The sequence below is a fragment of the Rhinoraja longicauda genome, chromosome 9, assembly GCF_053455715.1.
Source record: "Rhinoraja longicauda isolate Sanriku21f chromosome 9, sRhiLon1.1, whole genome shotgun sequence".
Lineage (NCBI taxonomy): Eukaryota > Metazoa > Chordata > Chondrichthyes > Rajiformes > Arhynchobatidae > Rhinoraja > Rhinoraja longicauda.
Window position 1 is genome coordinate 48,156,438 of NC_135961.1, and position 22,358 is coordinate 48,178,795.

A 22,358-nucleotide genomic window follows, 5' to 3' on the forward strand; every position below is an offset into this window, starting at 1 on the left:
CCGCCGCCGCTCCGCGATGCTGCAGCCCCCCCGAGCCGGGGGCAACAGGTGACCGCCGCTGCGCTGAGCTGCCTTCGCCTCGGCGGCAGGGTTACTGGCGGTCACCTGACGGGTGCAGAGGGCGGGGTTTATCTAGAGGTGGGCGGGGAGGAGGGGCCAAAAATCAAAATACTGGAAGGAAGGGAGTGGGGAGGGCAGGAGGTCCAAAGATCAATACTGTAGGTAGAAGAAAAGGAGTGGAGGAGGAGGAGGATGAGGTCGAAAGATCAATGAAGACACAAGACCTGCTGAGTTACTCCAGCATTTTGTGAATAAGGAACTGCAGATGCTGATTTACAAAAAAAGGGCACAACGTGCTAGAGTAACACGTTGGGTCAAGCAGCATCCCTGGAGGACATGGATAGGCGATGTTTCAGATAGGGACCCTACAGACCTTTCTTCTGAAGAAGTACCAGGCATAAAGATAGCAGCAAGGAATAAGAATTTAATTGGCCGACCTGAAATGTCACCTATCCATGTCCTCCAGAGATGCTGCTTGACCCACTCAACTATTCCAGTTTTTGTAAACTAGCATCTGCAGTCCCTTGATTCTACTTTCGAAATAATGTAATTGTCTCCGTCCGGTGCATTTGACAATTAAACAGTCATGACTCTCTGGAGAAGGGAAGGTGGCCAGAGATGAGGCCAGAGGCAGATCAGCCATGATCATATTGAATGGGAGAGCAAGGGGCCAAATTACCTACTGCTGCCCATAGTTATAGAGCTATGCAGCACAAAAATGGGCCCATCTGTCTACCATGTCCATTCCAATAAAGTTGGCATTCTGGGCTGGTATTATTTGCCTGCATTTGGCCCAGAGCCATCTGAACCTTTCCTATTTATAAATCTATCCAAATGCATTTTGAAAGTCGTAATTGTATCCACTTCTATAGATTCTTCTGGCTGCTCATTCTAGATAGGGACCACCATCTGTGTGAAGGATTTGCCCCCAAGATCCTTCTTAAGTTTCTCCCTCTCACCTTAAGTCTATGTCCGCTTGTTTTAGAATCCTCTACCCTGGGAAAAAGTCTCATCACCACTGGAAGAGCATTTTTTCCCTCAGTTATATTGTCGTATCCCCAATCCTCTCCACTTAATAATCTAAACCCATCATGATTTAACATCTCCTCTTAATCTATTTGCTTCAATCCCAGCTTCTCCACTCTGACCTTGTAGCTGAAATCACCCATTTCTGGATAATACTTTGTAGGACCTTCATATCTTTCCCAGAGTTAGATCACTAGAGTGGAAGCAATATTTCAGCTGTGGCATATCCATTGTTTTATAAAACTTAAATAGACCCTCCCAACGCTTGTATACTCTACCTCCTCTGAGCAATGAGTCCAGGTCACAAAGTGCCAGAATAACTCAGTGAGACAGGCATCATCCTCAGAGCACATGGATAAGTGTTGTTTCAGATTGAGACCCTTCTTCAGACTGAGTGCAGGTCCTTCTACTCTCATGCACCCTTTAGAATTATTCCATCTAATTTATTTTGTGACTCCTTGATTTTTTTCTGCCAAAGTGTCTTGTTTCATACTTTTGGTATTAAATGTTGTTTGCAACATGCCTGTCAATTCTATGTACCAATGCAAGCTATTATCTTGCTCATTGATAACCAAGTAGTTATTCTCCAATTTTGATATATTTCCCTGACATCCATATTCATCAATATATAATGGGAAAAGCAGTGGTCCTTGCCTTAAAACCCTAAAGAAAACTGCTGCCTAGGTAAAAGAGAATATGGGAGTGGGGGAGGGGGAGAGAGGAAAAATAAGAATAGACTCTGAGCTTTCAAGTCACAAAATCCTCTCTGTAAACCTCTGATCACCCTCCTCGATAAATTCCAAAAGATTTTCCTTTGCTCAATTCTTTAATCTTTGATCTTTCTTTCTCTCTCTTAGATTGATCGGAGTTATGAATACATTCACATTCTTGTTTTATGACACCATCGAGAAGAGTGTTGGCTTGAATTTCATTGACTCACTAGGGTTCATTAATGCCACACCTGGTCAAAGGCTATCTTGATGGCGTTGCTGCAATTGTCACGACATCTTTGGAATTCCGATCTTATTACCAAACTTGGATTTAGGATGAATTGAGTTATGAGCTAAGTTGTCACAGATGAAACTAAATTGAGTATCATTGATAATTGATGACCAAGTGTAGTTTAATAGCATATCAGAGTCATTTTCACTCACTTTTCCATTAATTGTCACAATGTTTAAAAAAACATTTGGACAGGTACATGGATAGGATAGGTTTAGAAGGATATGAACCAAATGCAGGCAGGTGGGACTAGTTTAGATGGGGCATGTTGGTCACCATGGGCAAGTTGGGCCGAATATGACTCTGATTGAACAGGACTGGTAATCAGCTGTAATTAATTACACCTGGCTTTTCATTGAATCATACATTTCAGCACCTCTCATCCATTCTGTGATACTCATTTACACAAATCCCATTTGCCCACATTAGGCCTGTGTCCCTCTTTGTCTTTCCTATCAAAGTACCCCCCAAATATCATTTGACATTATAATTGTATTGGTTGCCACTACCTCCTTTGCAGGTAGTTCCAGATATTCACCACACTGAGAGAAACGTATCCATCAGATCTCCTTCAAATATCTCCTTGCTCAGCTTAAACCTTCATCCTGTGGTATTAGATTCTCGTACCCTCACAAAAAAGATTCTAAATGTATATCCCATCTTTGCCCCTCATACTTTTATAAATCTCCATTGGTCAACCCTTGCAACCTATTTTCAAGAAGGATAAACCCAGCCTATCTAATTCCTCCATATGACTACTGAATTTCTTCTGCATCTCTCTATTGCTACCACATCCTTCCTTGGAGTGGTGACAGTTCCTTGGAGTTTAGCATGCATGGAGTGCAGTGCTGCTTTAGTTTCTTCAGACTCCTACCTCATTCTTAAATTGTTCTGATTTTGCTTCTGGCATGTTCTTCTACAATCCTCATTGAACTATGTTTGATTATAGTTAGAGTGAAAGATATGCTATCGAATAAGTTACAGAATGTGATAAAACATAACAGGTCTACATTGGTCCATCAGCACCTCATGGGTGTGCAGATTTGATTGCCATAACTCTCCAGAATCTTTCCCATTTAGCAAATAAGAGATTTCAGCAAATATAGTGGTCATAGACAAAAGCATCTGTGGTAGATTGCTGAGAATTAGATCAAATAGGTGTATTCCTCACAATGGCACTCTCACCACCTGCCCAAATCCCATCAGACAACTATGTCCTCAGAAATCAGCCGTTACTGGGTCACTCTTGATGAAGGATGGTGAAGATCCTAATCTGGAGCTTATTCCAAATGTGGAGAACTGATTCATCAGATGGTAGGTGTTAATATGCAGGCTATGTATCATTTAACATCATATGGGTAAAAGGGGTTGAGACTTCCTATTGCCCTATACCACTCCACTGCCATATCTGGAGGGTCTGTCCTGTCTTGGGAAAAGAGCACATTTGGAATCGTTATTGAAAATCTATGACATTCTCTGAATGGCATGATTCTGTGACCACCGTGGTACAGCTTTCTCAATTTAATACAGATCCACAGTATTTCATGAGGAGGAACTGGACCAGGTATAGGATTGTTGCTGTTGAACCTGCACCAAATGTAAGATTGTCAGGTTTAAACCTGGGGTCAGGTCAATGGTGGGTAGACCATCCAGTGGTCCCATAGCAGAAGCGTCCACGTCGCGGGACTGGAAACTGGAAGTGTTCTGAGCTAATTCTGCTACCACCAGCGTCTAGTTACATCACAAGTGAGGCTCCCACTCATTGTCGCGGAAGCTTGCGCCCTTTTCAGGACGGACGATGACAGTGATGTAACATTTGAATGATGGACATGAAAGAAGAAGTCCATCCAGTTATATTGTATAGCTTGCCAGTGGATAGATAAGGCCTCTGCATTGCAAGTCCAGCAGCTGAACAAATATGCCTGGGTCAGTAAGCCTATGAAAACAAACTGGCAGCAGTGAGAAAAACATAAGGCATGTTTGAGACTGCCATCTGGTGGTTAGTAGGGACTAGTTATTCAAGCCAGTTAACTCTGACATAGATTCCCACACAAACACAGGATGTCAATTTTGCATAAGCCACTCTTGTTAACACTAAGAGCTCTTTAAACACATAACACAGCTTCACGGCCATGTATTTTCCCCAGTGTTTTCCCAAATTTTAAGATGTGCATTGAATGGTATTAACAGAGTACTCCAATTTAACCGTAAAAAAGTCACAATTCATTTTTTGAGATTCAAGGTGTCTTTCAGTTAATGCAAAGACTAAAGTCTTTCCTGACTCTATTGCCTGGAATCATTGAAATCAACAAGGGATCTCAAAGTTTTAAAAGCAACAAACAGAACATAGTACAGCACAGAAACAGGCCATGCAACCCATAATGTCTGTGCTGATATTTTTCTGTGCTAAAAATGCTTAGGCGTTCATAAAAGCATTATCAAAGCAAACCCCAAAAGCTTAGTCAAACAGAAGATTTTAAGGAATGACTTCAAAGTGGAAGAACAAAGTGGGAAGATTTAGGGAAATAATTCTTGAACTTAATTAAGTCTGGGACAGAATGGAGCTGTAAAGGGATAGTTACAATAAAAGATCTTTACATAAATAGACACTTTGCATCATTTGATCAGCTACGATCCAAGTTCTCATTGCCCAAAACTCAATTCTTCAGGTACTTACAGCTGAGAAATTATGTTCGACAAAACAATTCGCTTTTTGAGTCCCTGCCCGAAGACGACTTGTTGTCCAAAATTTTGCTGGGTCCCCCGGAAGCAAAGAACCTAATCTCATCGTTTGTGGGTATGTTTTTAAACAAACTAGATAAATCTACTTTAAAAATAAAACAAACCTGGGAAGAAGACCTTAACATTGAAATTGATGACGATGTCTGGAAGGAAGTACTGAAAAGTATAAAATCCTGTTCTATTAATTCTAGGCTACAACTGATTCAATTCAAGGTTATACACAGATTACACTACTCTAAGGTTAAGCTGCATAAAATCTTTCCTGATCTCTCACCTTTGTGTAATAGATGCAAGACCGCTGAGGGTACACTCGCTCACCACTTTTGGACTTGTCCAAAACTTCACAACTTTTGGTGTCTTTTATTTCAATGGTACTCCACTGTTTTAAACGTCACTTTAACTCCGGACCCTGAAACTGCTCTATTCGGGTATTCCACAACGCTTGAGAAGCTAGACCATAATGCTCGCACAATCTTGGTTTATGGTATGGTAATTGCCAACAGATGTATTTTGAAACTATGGAAATCAGACTCTGCTCCTCAGTTTGAGACTTGGTTAAGAGAATTAATGGGCATATTACACGTAGAGAGGTTGAGATATGAATTGTCTGGCAACCCTCAAAAGTTCTTCAACATATGGAACCCAGTGCTGCAGCATATTAAGGACAAGTAAAACTATCCCCTCAATGCCACATGCTTTTGTACCTTCTTTGAATCCAGCAGTGAAAATACTGAAATATTTGACTTGTGAAAATTACCTTGCCTCATGTTTTTGTGCTTTTGTCTTTTTTTTGTTACATTGTAGTTATGTTTTTTTTAAATGTATTTTTATCTATTTATTTGTTTGTTTTTGTTTGTTTGTTTTCATGATTATGTAGGGAAGGGGAGGGATGGGGTTTACTGTTGTTGTTATATGCATTGTAATCAATTATAAAATAAAAAAAATTAAGAAGTCTGGGACAGTTGAAGACTCAATGTGGAATGATTAAAATCAGGGATGCGCGTGAAAAAAATTGGAGGAGCACAGAGATAGTTAAAGTGGGAGTTTCAGTAATAGGGGGAACAAAAGTCTCACGGAATTTTCTGTTTCTTTTGTCAAATTCAGAAATTTTGGAATTCTGAGATAGTCATTTAAGCTATTTCTCAAGTTCTGAGCAAGTGCTGCCAGCCAAAATGTCAGCTGATAGAGCATGAATCGTAGCCATCCATATGATCTGTCTGTAATCGCCAATCATCTGATGTAAATAGTTGACAGGACTTTGACTCTGAGAGGTAACTATTTGATCGTTTGAAGAAATTTCAGAGAACACGAAAAACTGTAAACTTTCACTGGGAAGAATACATAGGTCAGTGTCGGGACAAAGTTGGGCAAACTGCAAATGTTGCATGAATTAATAAACAGCCACTCCAGCCATTTTGCAGAAGGTCCTTTTATATCTAAACATTAAAAACTTTGATTCTGGTCTCTTAACAGTCAAACTTTGTACACAAACTATATTTTGATCCAAACATTCTATAAGCAATAAAAGCAGAACATATTGAGAACAGACTATCTTTGGTATAAACCAGTAGTTCCTTCCTACACATATTGGGAACACTCAGCATTGCATACAGCATTTTGTTTTAGTTTAGAGATACATCGCGAAAACAGGCCCTTCGGCCCACTGAGTCCGCACCAAACAATGATCCCCGCACATTAACACTATCCTACACACTAGGGACAATTTTAGTTATACCAAGCCAATCAACCTACAAACCTGTACGTCTTTGGAGTGTGGAAAGAAACCGAAGATTTTGGAGAAAACCCACGGGGAGAACTTACAAACTCCGTACAGACAACACCCATCGTCGGGATCGAACCCGGGTCTATGGCTCTGCAAGGCAGCACTACTGCTGCGCCACCATGCTGCCCTTTGGGAAGAGAAACAGGCACAATGTTTCAAGTCATAATCCTTTTGTCAGAACAGGGATGGAAAGAAAACAAATTAGTTTAAAGTTGGAGAAAGGCTGGGGAAGCTCTGGAGTTGGTCTTCCATGTTTGTCATTACAAATGAAAACATTCCGCAAACATTTTACTCGAAGGGAGGAGAATTTTAGATATTCTGGTTAGGCAGCACGACAAGGCGAGGAAAAAAAGTTAACACTATTTATTTATGCATCTCTTCATAAATTGGTTGTCAGTTAACTGGCAGTGATAGAAAGGAAGGGAATTTCTGCTATGGGTTGAAAATGAAAATAAAACTCTGAATGTTGCAAATATGAAAAAAAATCAGAGAATGCTGGAATAAAACAGGTCAGGTGACATCTGTGGAGAGAAACAGTTTTCAGTCCGGGTAGGGTTGCAGACCCGAAATGTTGACTGTTTTTCTTTCCACAGATGCCGTGTTGGGTGCTCCCAGTGTTTCTGTTTTTGGCTCTGGCTTGGGTTAACGTGACTAAATCATGCAATGATAAATCACAGGAGAGTGTTCTATCCATTGAATGTGCCTGCTCTTTAAAAGAGCAATGTAAATAGTGCCATTCCTTTGTTCTTTCCCCATTGGCATGCAAATGTCTCCTTTTCTAGCACGTCTCCGGTTCCCTGTGAAAGTTATTACTGAATCTACCCTCACTGCCCTTTCAGGAAGCGCACATTGGATAATTTAGTGTGTAGGAAGGAACTACAGATGTGATTTAAACCGAAGATACACACAAAAAGTCGGAATGACTCAGCAGGTCAGACAGCATCTCTGGAGAAAAGGAATAGGTGACGTTATGTATTTTACGTTTCATACAAATTCTCCTTATCCACCCCAACACCTTGCATGCATATTGAATAGGGATATTGAACACCCTACTTGTTGAAACTGATTTTCTGTATCCAATTCTTCAGAATTTTTATTTAGTTGTTAAATCACCTTCATGCATCTTTAAAAATAATTCCATCATCTCTACAATTTCCTCAATTCTTGTTAACATTCTAATAAATACCAATTGGACCCTCTTCAGGACAATAATATTCATTCGAGAGGGTTGTTCCCATAATATTCTACTTAACACCTATCTAGTGAGTTTTTCAGTGCCATTTTTTCCATTCAAAACATACATCGCTTTTTGCAGAGGAAGCGGGTCCTGATATCAGCTCCAAGTTTGTCCTTCACTGGTTTTGATTCCGTTTATCTCCTGTCAAAGCTTATACCAAATCATGCAGTTATAAATATATATACAAATTTAAAACCATTTACACAATTGTAACAAAATACAAATATTTCCCCGAGGAATCCTCAAATCTTGGTGCTGGGGTCTCAGCAAGTGAAGATAGAGTTGAGAATCTGGATAAAAATTGATGGAGGTGCTGGAAAAGCCATCTGCACTTAACATGACTAAATCACCTGGTCCAGATGGGATGCATCCTAGGTTGCTGAAGTAAATAAGGAAGGCTGTTGCAAAGGCTAAACAACTGTAGATTTGGGGGCTGCCACTGGTGGCTGTAAAACTGTAATGTTGGTCGTGGGGCAATCTTTTGAAACAATAATCAAGGACTGACAGACAAAAGATGATATATTAGACAGAGTCTCCTTGGATTTGTTAAAAGCAAATGGTGTCTGATAAATTAGATAGTGTTTTATTAATGAAGTAACAGACAGGGACAATGGAGAATGGGACACTGATGGGCCTGCAGTGGGTGCTGGACACGCCCTTGAGAACAAAGAGGGAGTGGCACCAAGAAAACAAAGGGGGACCCGGCATGGGGGGGGGGGGCACCGAAAGAACAAAGGGGGACCTGCGTAAGAGGGCTGCCGAGAGCAAAGAGGGGCCATTGGGGACTAAATGGAATACTTTGTAACTTGGTCGGCGCCCTGTATGTGGCAACTCTTTGCATAATTATATGCAAAACAAAGAATCTCACATGTCATAATAAAGTATAATTCATTCATTCATTCAAGAAAATGCAGGTGATGTACATGTGGACTTCCTCAACCGGGTGCCTTTCAATGCTATTGCCATCAGGATTGATGGCCGCAGAAGTCAAGGGGCTAGGGCAGCACAAACAGCAATCTAGTTATGTAATAGAATTATTATTATTATCCCCACTGGAGCAAAGTGCACCATGTTCCTCATGGGCCAGTATTACCAGGTTGATGGATAGGTCACAATTTCCAAATTATAGACTTCTCATTAATAAGACACTGTTCAGGTGGTCAGCCACCATTTGCCCCTTAAGAAAATTTGGAAATATAGTGAATTGTGAGGAAGATTGTAGTATAATTCACTGAGATTCAAACAGGCTGATGGAATGGGCAGATGGGTGATAGATGAATTTAATTTTGAGGAATATTCTATGTTACAATTTGGTAGGAAGAATTGGAACAGGCAATCTAAACTAGAGGTCAAAATTCTAGAAGTAACAGAATAAAATGAGATCTGGGGTTTAGTTTGATTTAGAGATACAGCGCGGAAACAGGCCCTTCGGCACATTGTGTCCGTGCCGACCAGCGATCACTGCACATTAACACTATCCTACACCCACTAGGGACAATTTTTACATTTACCAAGCCAATAAACCTACATACCTGTACGTCTTTGGAGTGAGGGAGGAAACCAAAGATTTCAGAGAAAACCCACGCCAGTCACGGGGAGAACGTACAAACTCCGTACAGACAGTACTCGTAAACAGGATGGAACCCGGGTCTCCGGCGTTGCATTCGCTGTCAGGCAGCAATCTACCACTGTGCTACCCGCATATGTGGATAATTTGTTGAGAGTGGCATAGCAGTTTAATAAAGCATTGAGAAAAGTTTATGGGACCCTGAGTTTATTTACCGAGGAATAACAGTACAAGAGCACAGAAATTATATGAAACCTTTGTAAAACACTGGTTCTGCATCAATTGGAGTACTGTGTCCACTTTGGTGGGGAGGGAGCACACCTTAGGAAAGATATAAAGGTAACACAGTAGAACCTCCACATCATTGCTCCAGCATCTTGGGTTCAAACCTGACCTTCAGTCCTAAAAGTGAGGAGTCTGCACAATCTCCCCATGATCACATAGGTTTCCTCCAGTTTTCTCCCACATAGCAAATTGGTAGGTTAATAAGCTGTTGTAAATTGTCCCCTGGTAGAATCAGGAGTAGTTGATGAGATTGTGAGGAGAGGCATAGGCATAAGGGCTATTGACCAGGCACAGAGTGCAACAGGTCACATAGAGAGCTAAGTGCTGGTAAATGGGATTAGTCTCAATGGGTACTTGATAGTCAGCATGGACATGGTGGGATGGAAGGCCTGTTTCTGTGCTGAACAATTCTATTAAATTATAGCAGTGATGAGGGCATTATGTGGTGAGAATGTCAAAGCCAGGATTGTTTTCCTTGGAATGAAGGGGGTTGTAAGGAGATCTGACAGAAATATTTAAAGTCATGATGAATGTAGATAGAAAATGTTCCCTTTGGGTGAGGGGTCAATATGGGGGATAAAGGTTGAAGGTAACTGCAAAAATAAAATAAAATTACAATAGTGGTTGGGGTCTTGAATGCACTGTCAGGTGTAGTACATTTAAGCAGATTTAAAGAGAGCTGGGTAAGTATCTGAATTTTGAAAATTATAGGGTTATGGGGAAAAGGTGGGGAGTGGGATAAGCTTGTACATAGAGCTTGAATAAACTCGATGGGTCGAATAGCCTCTTTCCATGCTATAGCATAGCTGCATTTCTGTAAAATTACAGAAAGAAATACTGCATAACTAATGAATATGTTCCATATGTTAGAGAGGTACATTCACTTCTCCAGAATAATGGATTCTATAAAGCAGTCCTTTAGGCTGTGTTATGGAATAATGGAAGTATCTTTGCTGTGACAAGTCTTATGCAGATATATTATGATAAGATAAAGGGCCTACAACACATGTTTGTGTTGTATGACTGTATTGATTGAATGCTTACGTTCAAAGTCCCTGGACTGCTTACGTTCCGGTCCCTGGACTGCCGGCCCGTGGGCTCCCAGCAAGGCCATCTGTGAAGCGCAGCGGCGTGGTCTCCCTGAACCTCCGCCCACTGGCGTGGGAGCCGCTACCAGACCGAAGCTCACCTGCTGTCCCTGCTAAAGTGGCCCTGATCAACGCAAGATCCCTACAGAACAAGACCTACATCCTCAACGACTTCTTCACCACCCGTGGACTGGACTTCTTACTGCTCACAGAATCCTGGCTTAACCCGGTGAGCTTGCTCCACTCGTGGAACTCTGTCCTGATGACTGTAACTTCTTCACCTCGCCTAGGCTCTCCGGACGCGGTGGGGGCTTAGCCACTGTGTTTAAGAAACATTTCAACTGCCGCCTCCTGAACGCTGATAATTTCTCCAGTTTCGAGGTGCAACTAATTAAAGTAGGCCTAGCCTATCCCCTCTTAATTGTTCTTGTGTATCGCCCACCAAAAATGCATAAGGACTTCATCACCCAATTTGCTGATCTGATTTCTAGCATTTTGCCCAAATTTGACCGGATCATGGTTCTTGGTGACTTTAATATTCATGTTTGCTGTCCCACTAAGCCTCTTGTGAGTGAATTTATGCACCTGGTTGAGTCCTTCAATCTGACTCTTCACACCACGGGACCCACTCACAAGTTAGGCCATACTCTCGACCTAGTGTTATCGTCCGGATTCCCAATCAACAACATTGAAACTACTGAAGCCTGTCTATCGGACCACAGCGCTATCATTTTTGACGCATCTCTGCCTTTATCTCCCGCAAAATCTCATCTCCCTGTTCGCTACTCCCGCGACATAAATTCATTGACTGCCAGTAAATTCTCCGAGGCTCTCACAGCTGCCCCCAACATCTGCACTATTGAGGCCTCTCCCCCCATCTCAGCACTGAAGATCTCGCCTCTTTATTTAATATCACTTGCTCTTCCATCCTGGATTCTATCGCTCCCCTTAAAATGAAAAAGCCCAAGCCCAAAGGTCGGCCGTGGCTCAATGACACCACCAAAGCCCTAAGAAGGGAGTGCAGAAAATCAGAAAGGAGGTGGAAATGTGACAAGCTTCAAATTTCCTTCGAAATTCTGAGAAACAATCTTCTCAAATACCAGGAAGCAGTAAAGTCTGCTAGAGCACAATACTTCTCCGACCTTATTTCCAAAAACTCTCATAACTCCAAAGTCCTATTTAGAACAATTACCTCTGTCATATGTCCCGCCCCCAGTACCAGCTTAGTTGGGTCCCCTGCTAAGTGCGAAGAATTCGCTAAATTTTTCACCAACAAAGTTGAGAACATTAGAATGAACATTTCCCCTCCCACCCGTGACCTAGCTGTCTCACTAGTCTGTTCATCTAAATTGGACTGCTTCCAACCCGTCACCCTATCCTCCCTTGCAAAGCTTGTCTCCGCTATGAAACCTGCAACCTGCCCCCTTGATCCTGCCCCCACTGCCCTTCTGAAGGATGTCATTGCAATAGCCGGTCCCAGCATCCTCTCTATTATCAACAGTTCTCTGGCCACTGGCACTGTTCCAACCAGTTTCAAGTACGCGGTGGTCCAGCCCCTACTGAAAAAACCTAACCTAGACCCCACCTTGCCTAGCAACTACAGACCCATTCCCAAACTGCCATTCCTGTCAAAAGTCCTTGAAAAGGCAATTCTAAACCAATTAGTGCCCTACCTGCACCAATACACCATCCTGGAAAGTTTCCAGTCAGGTTTCAGAGCCCACCACAGCACAGAGTCTGCCTTGTTGAAGGTACACAACGACCTGCTTCTCGCCATCGACACCGGCGACTGTGCAATCCTGCTCCTTCTCGACCTCAGCGCAGCGTTCGATACAGTGGACCACACCATCCTTATTGACCGTCTCCGGTACGCGGTTGGCATTGATGGCACTGCCCTGAGCTGGTTCGCTTCGTACCTCAAAGATAGGAGTTTCACCATCAACATAGGCAGTTATTCCTCTGCTCCAGTTAGCCTCTCCTGCGGAGTTCCACAAGGCTCCATCCTAGGCCCCATTCTCATCTCTCTATACATGCTCCCCCTTGGCCAAATCATTCAAAGGCACGGCATTTCTTTCCACTGCTATGCCGATGACACTCAGCTTTACCTCCCCCTGAAACCCAACAACCAGTCAAATTTAAACAGCCTCTTACACTGCCTTGAGGACATAAAATGTTGGATGGCACAGAACTTCCTCCAATTAAATGAGAGCAAGTCTGAGGTCATCCTATTCGGCCCCCCCCGACGCCATCAAATTGATAACAGGCAGTCTTGGAAGTCTATCCTGCCTAGTCAAACCGCATGTCAAAAACCTCGGCATGATATTTGACTCTGCATTAAAATTTGATAAGCAAGTCAACGCTGTGGTAAAAGCCAGCTTCTTCCAACTTCGAACCATAGCTAAAATCAAACCTTTCCTCCAATTCGACGACACAGAAAAAATCATTCACGCTTTCATTTCCTCCCGCCTAGACTACTGCAACTCCCTATACACTGGGATCAGCCAATCTTCCCTGTCCCGCCTGCAACTGGTCCAAAACGCCGCAGCGAGACTCCTGACGGGTACCCGTAAAAGGGACCACATCACCCCGATTCTGGCCTCTCTCCACTGGCTCCCTGTACGGTACAGAATCAACTTCAAGCTCCTCCTATTCACGTGTAAAGCCCTAAATGGACATTCCCCCCCCTACATCAAAAATCTTCTAACCCCCCTCTCTAACTCCAGGTCCCTCAGGTCGGCCGACTTGGGGCTACTCACTATCCCGCGGTCTAGGCTTAAGCTCAGGGGTGACCGCGCTTTTGCGGTTGCAGCTCCTAGACTGTGGAACAGCATCCCTCTCCCCATCAGAACTGCCCCCTCCATCGACTCCTTTAAGTCCAGGCTCAAAACCTATTTCTACTCCCTAGCGTTTGAGGCTCATTGAGGAGGCGCTGTGAACTGTTTGCGTGCTACTGTATGTTTCTTTTTTTTTCCTTAGTACCTAATCAGATGTACAGCACTTTGGTCAACGTGGGTTGTTTTTAAATGTGCTATACAAATAAAATTGACTTGACTTGAAAGTAATATTTTCTGCAAACAATATTGAGGATCAGTGAAAGAGGATTCCAGTCATCGCTTAATATACTAAATGTTGCAAACAAAAAGAACCAAATAATCATCCGGAGATAATTTCTCTAAAAAAAATTGTGATTAATGATCTTCTATCTACATACCACATTACAGTAAGTAATTTGATACTTAGAATGACCTGCATTTAGATAGTGCCTGTCACAATGATCTAAGACACTTTACGGACAATGTACTAATTTGTGCTCATCAAGCAAAGTGACAACCACCTGATAATCTGTTTTAATGATAATGGCTGAGGGATAAATATTGGTGAATCTTCTGCTCCATGTGAATGAAGATAAGGTCTCACCTGAACATTCCAAACAAAAGACAGTACCTCCAGATATGTGGCATCATTCTGCTGAACAGAAGGGTCAACCTCGATTTTTGTACTCGGGTATATAGGTGTCAGACCTACACCCATAACCCTTTGACTCAGACAGCAGTTGAACCAGCTGAGCCACATCATCGTATACATTAATGGAATAACTCCCACCTTCTGCAGTTTGATCAAAAAGTGTCTTTTTAAGCAAGTTCAACATTTCATCCGGTTGTAATTAAGATTGAAGTTTTTAAACTTGCAGGCTTCACTCAAGGATTCTATTGTACAATTGCATCTACCACCTAACAGAAGAAGGGGCTAATTTGTGTGTTGATACATTTGAAGGATTTGATTGGGGAAGAGGGAGAAAAACAAATCAGTTCCTTGTATCGAGTTAAGAACAAGAACATGACCTTAAAATGGGGTGGGAGCTGCTTTACGTCCTTGTCGTCCACCCTGGGTAGTTCTATGGAACTGGCAAAACTTGCAGCAAAGCGTCATCTATGGTACTCTAAAGCACCAATTGCCACTTTTGATTGGTGTAGTTGACATATGAAAGAAGAAGATCTTAAAATGAGTGCCAGGTTATTCAAGGGGGTGGAGTCAGGAAAAACTTCTTTAGATAAATGGGACTGTTGATTTCACAAAAAAATTCATTGAAGCTGGAAGGGGATGGGCCCAGGAAAATGTCAAAATGGAGCATGCCAGCATTTTTCCGGTCAAGGGTATCACAGGATACATACCAAGACAGGTAAATGGAGTTGTGGATGGAAAAGTCATTAACTTATTGCAAGGTAGATATAGCTTGAGAGATTGGAAACTATTATTCTCAACTGCACACACTTTTGACAAGTTGCAGCGTGCTCCCGTCAACGAGCCCCAAATCCTGAAGCCACTAAAAAAAGTCATGGAGAAGCTCATAACTTCTGCAGAAATTTGAGTACTAAATCTCGAAGTTTGGTGCGAAGTGGCTCGTTGTTGTCGCAAATTATGTGTGTCGAGTCCTCTTCGATCTGAATCAGTGTGTCTTCAGATTGAAGGTGAACAATGTGTCCTTCTGGGGTGTCCTCAACCTTGACATCAGTAATGCCGTGCTGTGAAGGAAGAAGAGGAGGATTTACTGCAAGTGGGTAACTGGTATGAGTTGTGCCTTCAACCACTTGAAATGGAAGGTACAAGTTGTTTCTTATTATGTTGTATAGGGCTCTACATCACAGGAACATGGATGTTAGGGTTGAGATTTCCCTTCTACCATTAAGTTTCCTTCCCTCAGGATCAAACAACTGTACCACCATTGATGTCACTTTGATTGGTAGGACGAGAAAATCTACTCAAAATAGTTTTCAAAAGAAACTCCATGCACTGCAATATCTAGTAAATGTCAATAAGCGTTCTTTGCTGATTGGTGGACGTGAGATATACAAGGCCTTCTTTCGTTTAAGCTCTTTGGTTTCTGAGGGCAGTTGAGCTTCTCCATACCCCCCACATGGCACTGAACAAGAACAATCCTTTTAAAAAAGATTTCCAGTACTGCAAGGTGGCATTGGGGTAAAGTGTTAACCTGAGACAACTTATTACTAACCATGCCTTTGTGTGAAGGCGTGAGGTGGTCTTAACCCAATCTGAGACAGAGAGAACAACCTCACCACAGTATAAGGTGGCAATTTCAATCAGGCAAGGTCACTGCCATCGAGAAGGTGCTGCACTCATTTCTTGCTCCAGCCTTACTAAACAACTTAACATCAGCAATTTCCACACCTTCAATAAGGTCAATAATAACAACTCCATTTATATAGCATCTTTATAGGAGGTCCTTCCCCAGCTTACGAGTGCCGGACTTATGTATGGCCCGTACATCCAAGCGAAAATGCGGAGACACACGGGATGGATTTGCTGACTGCTGGGTCGTGGAAAGATGCAGGCATCTTCCACCGGGGTGGGAATTTGGGTCGTGGCTACATTGTTCTAAACAGTTTTCAGCAACAGAACCCTGTTGTAACCTGGAGAGGACTTACATAGCAAAATATCTATGCACAGCTGCATAAACAGCGCGAGGCTATAAACTTGTTCAAGAGATGAGATTATATGGAGCAACTCAATTTAATAGAGATAGAGAGAGCTACTAGCAGGAAATTCCACAGTTTAGAGTCTTGGCAGATGAAGACACTGCTAACCCTAGTGACACAATGATAACTAGGATGTGCAGGAATTGCTTCAGACCACACTACAGATATTTACCTTTTCTAAGCTCTGTACAAATTGCTCAATAAGCTGGATTGCTTGTACATAAAGCTTGAATAAACTCTATGAGTCGAATAGCCTCTTTCCATGTTATAACATAGCTGCATTGCTGTACAATTACAGAAAGAAATACTGCATAACTAATGAATATGTTCCATATGTTTGCTAGGTACATTCAATTCTCCAGAATAATGGATTCTAAAAAGCAGTCCATTAAGCTGTGTTATGGAATAATGGAAATATCTTTGCTGTGACAAGTCATATGCAGATATATTATGACGGGATAAAGGGCCTATAACATGTGTTTGTGTTGTGTGACTGTATTGATTGAATGCTTACGTTCAAAGTAATATTTTCTACAGACAATATTGAAGATCAGTAAAAGATGATTCTAGTCATCGCTTAATATTGTTTAAAACAAAAGAAACAAATAATCATCTGGAGATAATTTCTCTAAAGAAAATCGTGATTAATGATCTTCTATCTACATAACACATTACAGTACATGATTTGATACTGAGAACAACCTGCATTTAGATAGTGCCTGTCACAATGCGCTAAGGCACTTTACGGACAATGTACTAACTTGCCTTCATCAAGCAAAGTGACAACCACCTGATAATCTGTTTTTAATGATAACTGAGATGTGCAGGAATTGCTTCAGACCACACTACAGATATTTACCTTTTCTAGGCTCTGTACAAATTGCTCAATGGTGATTGAGCCACACAGCAGTGGTTTGGATGGTTTCAATTCAGGGATCTCATCGTTTATCCGTTTCCTCTTCTTGCCAGCTGGCTGCGGCACTGGTTTTGGAAGTGACTGCATGAGACAGAATTAGATTATAATTCATATAATAATAATAATAATGCATTACATTTATATAGCGCCTTTCATATACTCAAAGACGATAAACGATATAACAAGGCAATAAACCCAAGAAAAATAAACTTGTCATATCACCCAACTTGCTTCATTAATAATTTGTAATTTATCCTTTTCTATATATATATATTTTTTAATCACTTAAAGGAAGCAATAAATCATGTAATTACATTTTTTATTTCAGATTTCCAGCATATGCATCTACTTTGATTTTTGTAAGCCATAAAATTAAAGTTCACTTCAAAATCAGGTAGACATTATGATGAAATGTCCAAGAGAGAATTTGATTTCATAATTATAATTGGTAGTTCTAAATTACTGGCAAGACAAAAAGATTGCAGCTGCTGGAATCTGGAGCAAAATACAAGCTGCTGGAAGGCGGTTGAATAGCATTTATGGAGGAGGGTGGGAAAGGAATTTTTGATATTTTGGCTTAATACCCTGCATCAGGACTGAGCCAGTAGAAACAGGAGAGGGGGCGTGGTGAGACAGGGGCCAGTGGGCGAAGAGGGGTGAAGGATGACAGGCAGATGGAGCCAGTTGGGTCTAGATTATTCAAAGGTATTGCTGTTGTTTCAATTACACAGGTTGGTCAATGGAACAAAATATCAGAAGATAGAGAAAGGCGGCAGAAAGAAAGAAAGAAAGAAAGAAAGAAAGGCGGCAGAAAGAAAGAAAGAAAGAAAGGCGGAAGAAAGAAAGGCGGAAGAAAGAAAGAAAGGCGGAAGAAAGAAAGAAAGGCGAAAGAAAGAAAGAAAGAAAGGAGAAAGAAAGAAAGGCGGAAGAAAGAAAGGCGAAAGAAAGAAAGAAAGGCGAAAGAAAGAAAGAAAGAAAGGAGAAAGAAAGAAAGGCGGAAGAAAGAAAGGCGAAAGAAAGAAAGAAAGGCGAAAGAAAGAAAGAAAGGCGAAAGAAAGAAAGAAAGAAAGGAGAAAGAAAGAAAGGCGGAAGAAAGAAAGGCGAAAGAAAGAAAGAAAGGCGAAAGAAAGAAAGAAAGAAAGGAGAAAGAAAGAAAGGAGAAAGAAAGAAAGGCGGAAGAAAGAAAGAAAGGCGAAAGAAAGAAAGAAAGGCGAAAGAAAGAAAGAAAGAAAGGAGAAAGAAAGAAAGGCGGAAGAAAGAAAGGCGAAAGAAAGAAAGAAGAGAGAAAGAAAGAAAGGCGAAAGGAGAAAGAAAGAAAGGAGAAAGAAAGAAAGGCGAAAGAAAGAAAGAAGAAAGGAGAAAGAAAGAAAGGAGAAGAAAGAAAGGCGAAAGAAAGAAAGAAGAGAGAAAGAAAGAAAGGCGAAAGGAGAAAGAAAGAAAGGAGAAAGAAAGAAAGGCGAAAGAAAGAAAGAAGAGAGAAAGAAAGAAAGGCGAAAGGAGAAAGAAAGAAAGGAGAAAGAAGAAAGGCGAAAGAAAGAAAGAGAGAGAAAGAAAGAAAGGCGAAAGGAGAAAGAAAGAAAGAGAAAGAAAGAAAGGCGAAAGGAGAAAGAAAGAAAGGAGAAAGAAAGAAAGAAAGAAAGGAGAAAGAAAGAAAGGCGAAAGGAGAAAGAAAGAAAGGAGAGAAAGAAAGAAAGGCGAAAGGAGAAAGAAAGAAAGGAGAAAGAAAGAAAGGAGAAAGAAAGAAAGGCGAAAGAAAGAAAGAAAGAAAGGAAGAAAGAAAGGAGAAAGAAAGGAGAAAGAAAGAAAGGCGAAAGAGAAAGGAGAGAGAGAGAGAAAGGAGAGAGAGAGAGAGAGAGAGAGAGAGAGAGAGAGAGAGAGAGAGAGAGAGAGAGAGAGAGAGAGAGAAAGAGAGAGAAAGAGAGGAAGGAGAGAGAAAGAGAGAAAGAGAGAAAGAGAAAGAGAGAAGAAGAGAAGAGAGAAAGAGAGAAAGAAAGAAAGGAAAGAAAGAAAGAAAGAAAGAAGAAAGAAAGAAAGAAAGAAAGAAAGAAAGAAAGAAAGAAAGAAAGAAAGAAGAAAGAAAGAAAGAAAGAAAGAAAGAAAGAAAGAAAGAAAGAAAGAAAGAAAGAAAGAAAGAAAGAAAGAAAGAAAGAAAGAAAGAAAGAAAGGAAAGAAAGAAAGAAAGAAAGGAAAGAAAGAAAGAAGAGAAAGAAAGAAAGAAAGAAAGAAAGAAAGAAAGAAAGAAAGAAAAAAAAGAAGAAAAAAAAAAAAAGAAGAAAGGAAGGAAGGAAGAAAGGAAGAAAGGAAGGAAGGAAGGAAGGAAGAAAGGCAGGCAGGCAAGAGATCCATAGAAAGATCTTGCATTTTTACTGCATTTCAAAATGTTTTGCAGTTAAACATGCTTTGAGTTGAAGTTCTAACGGGATTATGGATGTAGCCACACCGAAAGCTCCTCACTACCTTCTTGGGGCAATCAGGAGGGCATGAATGCTGGCACAGTCTGCAAACCCAAATACCTTAAAAGAATTAAAAACTCCACTTGTAGTATAGGGAAACCGGACAAGAAATTTGCACACTGGAAGCTCATGCTGTCAGCAACAGCTCAAATGATCACATAATTAATTTAGTGATGTTGATTGAAAGTAAACCATTTGTTCTTCCTCAAGCTGTGCCATGTAAGTTTTATGTCCTTGTTAAAGTGCAGACAATCCCTTTGGTTTAACATATCTTCATTCAGTTTAAAAACTATCCAAGCCATTGAAACTATGAAAAATGCACATAAGTAATAAATAGCACTGTTACTCCCCATTCTGGCTTTGGTGGTGGCAGGGGCAAGGAAGGGGGTTTGAGAGTAAATAGAAAAAGGAAGAAAGACAAAGCATACGACATGCATCATGCACTAGTTTTATTCAGACAAATTGTGGAATTGAGGAAAATAAATCAAATCCTTCAAGTGACTGGGCTAACACAACTTCATTCTCTTTACATCACTTACGCGAAGTATGTGCTTGTTGTCTTTGGTTTGCAGTACTGCAGACACAGTTGCCATACAGATGCCGGGTTTGATCTCAGAAGGGATGAGAGATTCTGCAAGCTGTAAAACAGCAATAGTACCGGAAAGTTAAAAGCACTTAGTGATTTTTATCACCACAGAATGCACACAGCTAGTAAAGTACCTTCTGCAGGAAGTCGTTGTTCCTGTGCAGGAATCATGGTAGCTAACTTGTGCAAAGCAAGTTTCAAACGAATCAACAAAATGAGGGATGACCAAATAATCTGGTTTGGTGCTGGTGACTGAGGGATAAGTGGAGTCAATCCCTGCCTCAGAAGCTTTTGCACCACATAAGAGGGGAGATAGCATAATACCTTACTTGAGGAGCGGCATCCCTAACAGTGCAGAATGCTCCTTTCCTCTAAGTATACAAATCTTGAAAATAAAGTGATTAAAACACGATAATGCAGCATCACAGAACTCAAGGATTTAAATCATTCCACACAATTAAATCCTTATGATTTAAATCCTTGAGTTCTGTGATGCTGCATTATCGTGTTTTAATCACTTTATTTCAAGATTTGTATACTTAGAGGAAAGGAGCATTCTGCAGTGCAATTAAGTGCAATTATCTTTGATACTGCTCACAGCAGGTAGCTTGTAATGACAATACCTGTCTTGTCCCACATTCATCCTAACCATCCTCTCACCCAGCAGCTGACTTATTTACTTACTACAATACAGGAGGAGGTAATTCAGCCCATCGGGTCTATGCTGCCCACATGCCAAGCAATAGCTCAGTCTCATTCCCCTCTCCTTATTCCCCGATATTCTTGCAATTTATTCACTCTCATATCTCAATTCTCTCTGTTTTTCTGCCTCTTACCTACACTAGGGGCAATTTATAGTAGTTAATTAAACCCTAAGCTCATGTTTGAACAGTAGGAGGAAGTCAGAGCACTCTGTGGAAACCTGTACTGTTGAACATTTTTTGGGTGGGTGGGGAAGGGAGTGCTTGATCAAACTCCACACACAGGACTCCCAAGGCATTTTAAGTGGTGCTCACTGCTGTACAACAAAAATGTGCATTCTTTATCACATAGGTACACTAGAACTCCTTTACTCCAGAATGCCTGTGCCAATTAGCAGATTTTCAGATTACTGGATACTAATCTATTAATGCTCCATCACATATTTAATTTACAATTTCTTTAAATGTTCCATTGTAGAATAATGAATTTTCCAATAAACTCCAGGTTTAAATGGGTCATGTAACAAGGCCCTGGTAAGTTTAAAGAGAGCACAGGAAACAGAGTATGAACAGAGTATGAGTTCTACAGCACAGAAATAGGCCCTTCCACCAATTTGGCCATGCCGACCATGTTGCCAAACTGAGCTAGTCCCATTTGCCTGCATTAAATCTCTCATTCCTTTCTTTTACCACAGCCAGATGCCGAACGTTTAGGATTTCTGAATAGCTGGAGAGCAGATTATTGGAATTTTATTCTCTGCTATTCTGTTCCCAGCTCATTCTCTAACTGTCCTTCAGTAGACATAGAAGCAACCATGTGTTTCAATAGGAATGGTGCATAGATTGAAAACATAAAATGGTGGTAGAATTAATCTCTTTAGTCTTTTCTGCCAATCAAAACAATCATGATTGAACCTTGACCTCCACTTTTCCAACCAATCCCATTGATTCTTTTCGATTTGGAAAAATTGATGAGGTAAAAAGAGATGAAAACAATAAAAGAAACATTCAGTTAAATAAATACTTGCATCAGGCATCAGCTCAATTTTCTCATAGCGACGTTTGAAGGGGAGGGTCAGTACTTCAGCCCTCCGGTAAGCCATTGGTAAGGGTTGGCAGTCAATCATCAGATCGGTGCGGTGAGATTGCGCTGGAGGAGGTTGAGTATATTGCTCTGGGCATACAACATGCAAGGGCTGGAAAAATAAAATAGAGCGAAGTGAGTGGAAATGAACTGCCTACCCACATCATACTGACATCCTGCCATTTACTGACAAGAAGGCAGGTAAACAAACCCATTATGGGGCACTTAAACAACTTTTACCACAGTATGCCACCACAAATGAGATATAATACACCTCCAGATTCAGGGACAGTTTCTTTCTAGCTGTTATCAGGCAACTAAGCCATCCTACCA

General features: G+C 41.2%; 1 protein-coding gene across 1 annotated transcript in view; it reads right to left on the reverse strand.

Annotated features, from left to right (window-relative positions):
• Positions 1-13,697: 13,697 nt before the first annotated feature.
• The window catches only part of ints9 (integrator complex subunit 9), a 39,418-nt gene continuing 30,757 nt past the window's right edge, over positions 13,698-22,358 (reverse strand). Inside the window, exons 14-17 of the mRNA XM_078405891.1 lie at positions 21,970-22,137; positions 20,194-20,292; positions 17,145-17,282; positions 13,698-15,313 (exon numbers count right to left, since the gene is read on the reverse strand). Of these exons, the coding sequence (XP_078262017.1) occupies positions 15,137-15,313; positions 17,145-17,282; positions 20,194-20,292; positions 21,970-22,137 (582 nt within the window). The 3' untranslated portion in view covers positions 13,698-15,136. The remainder of the gene's footprint in view (positions 15,314-17,144; positions 17,283-20,193; positions 20,293-21,969; positions 22,138-22,358) is intronic.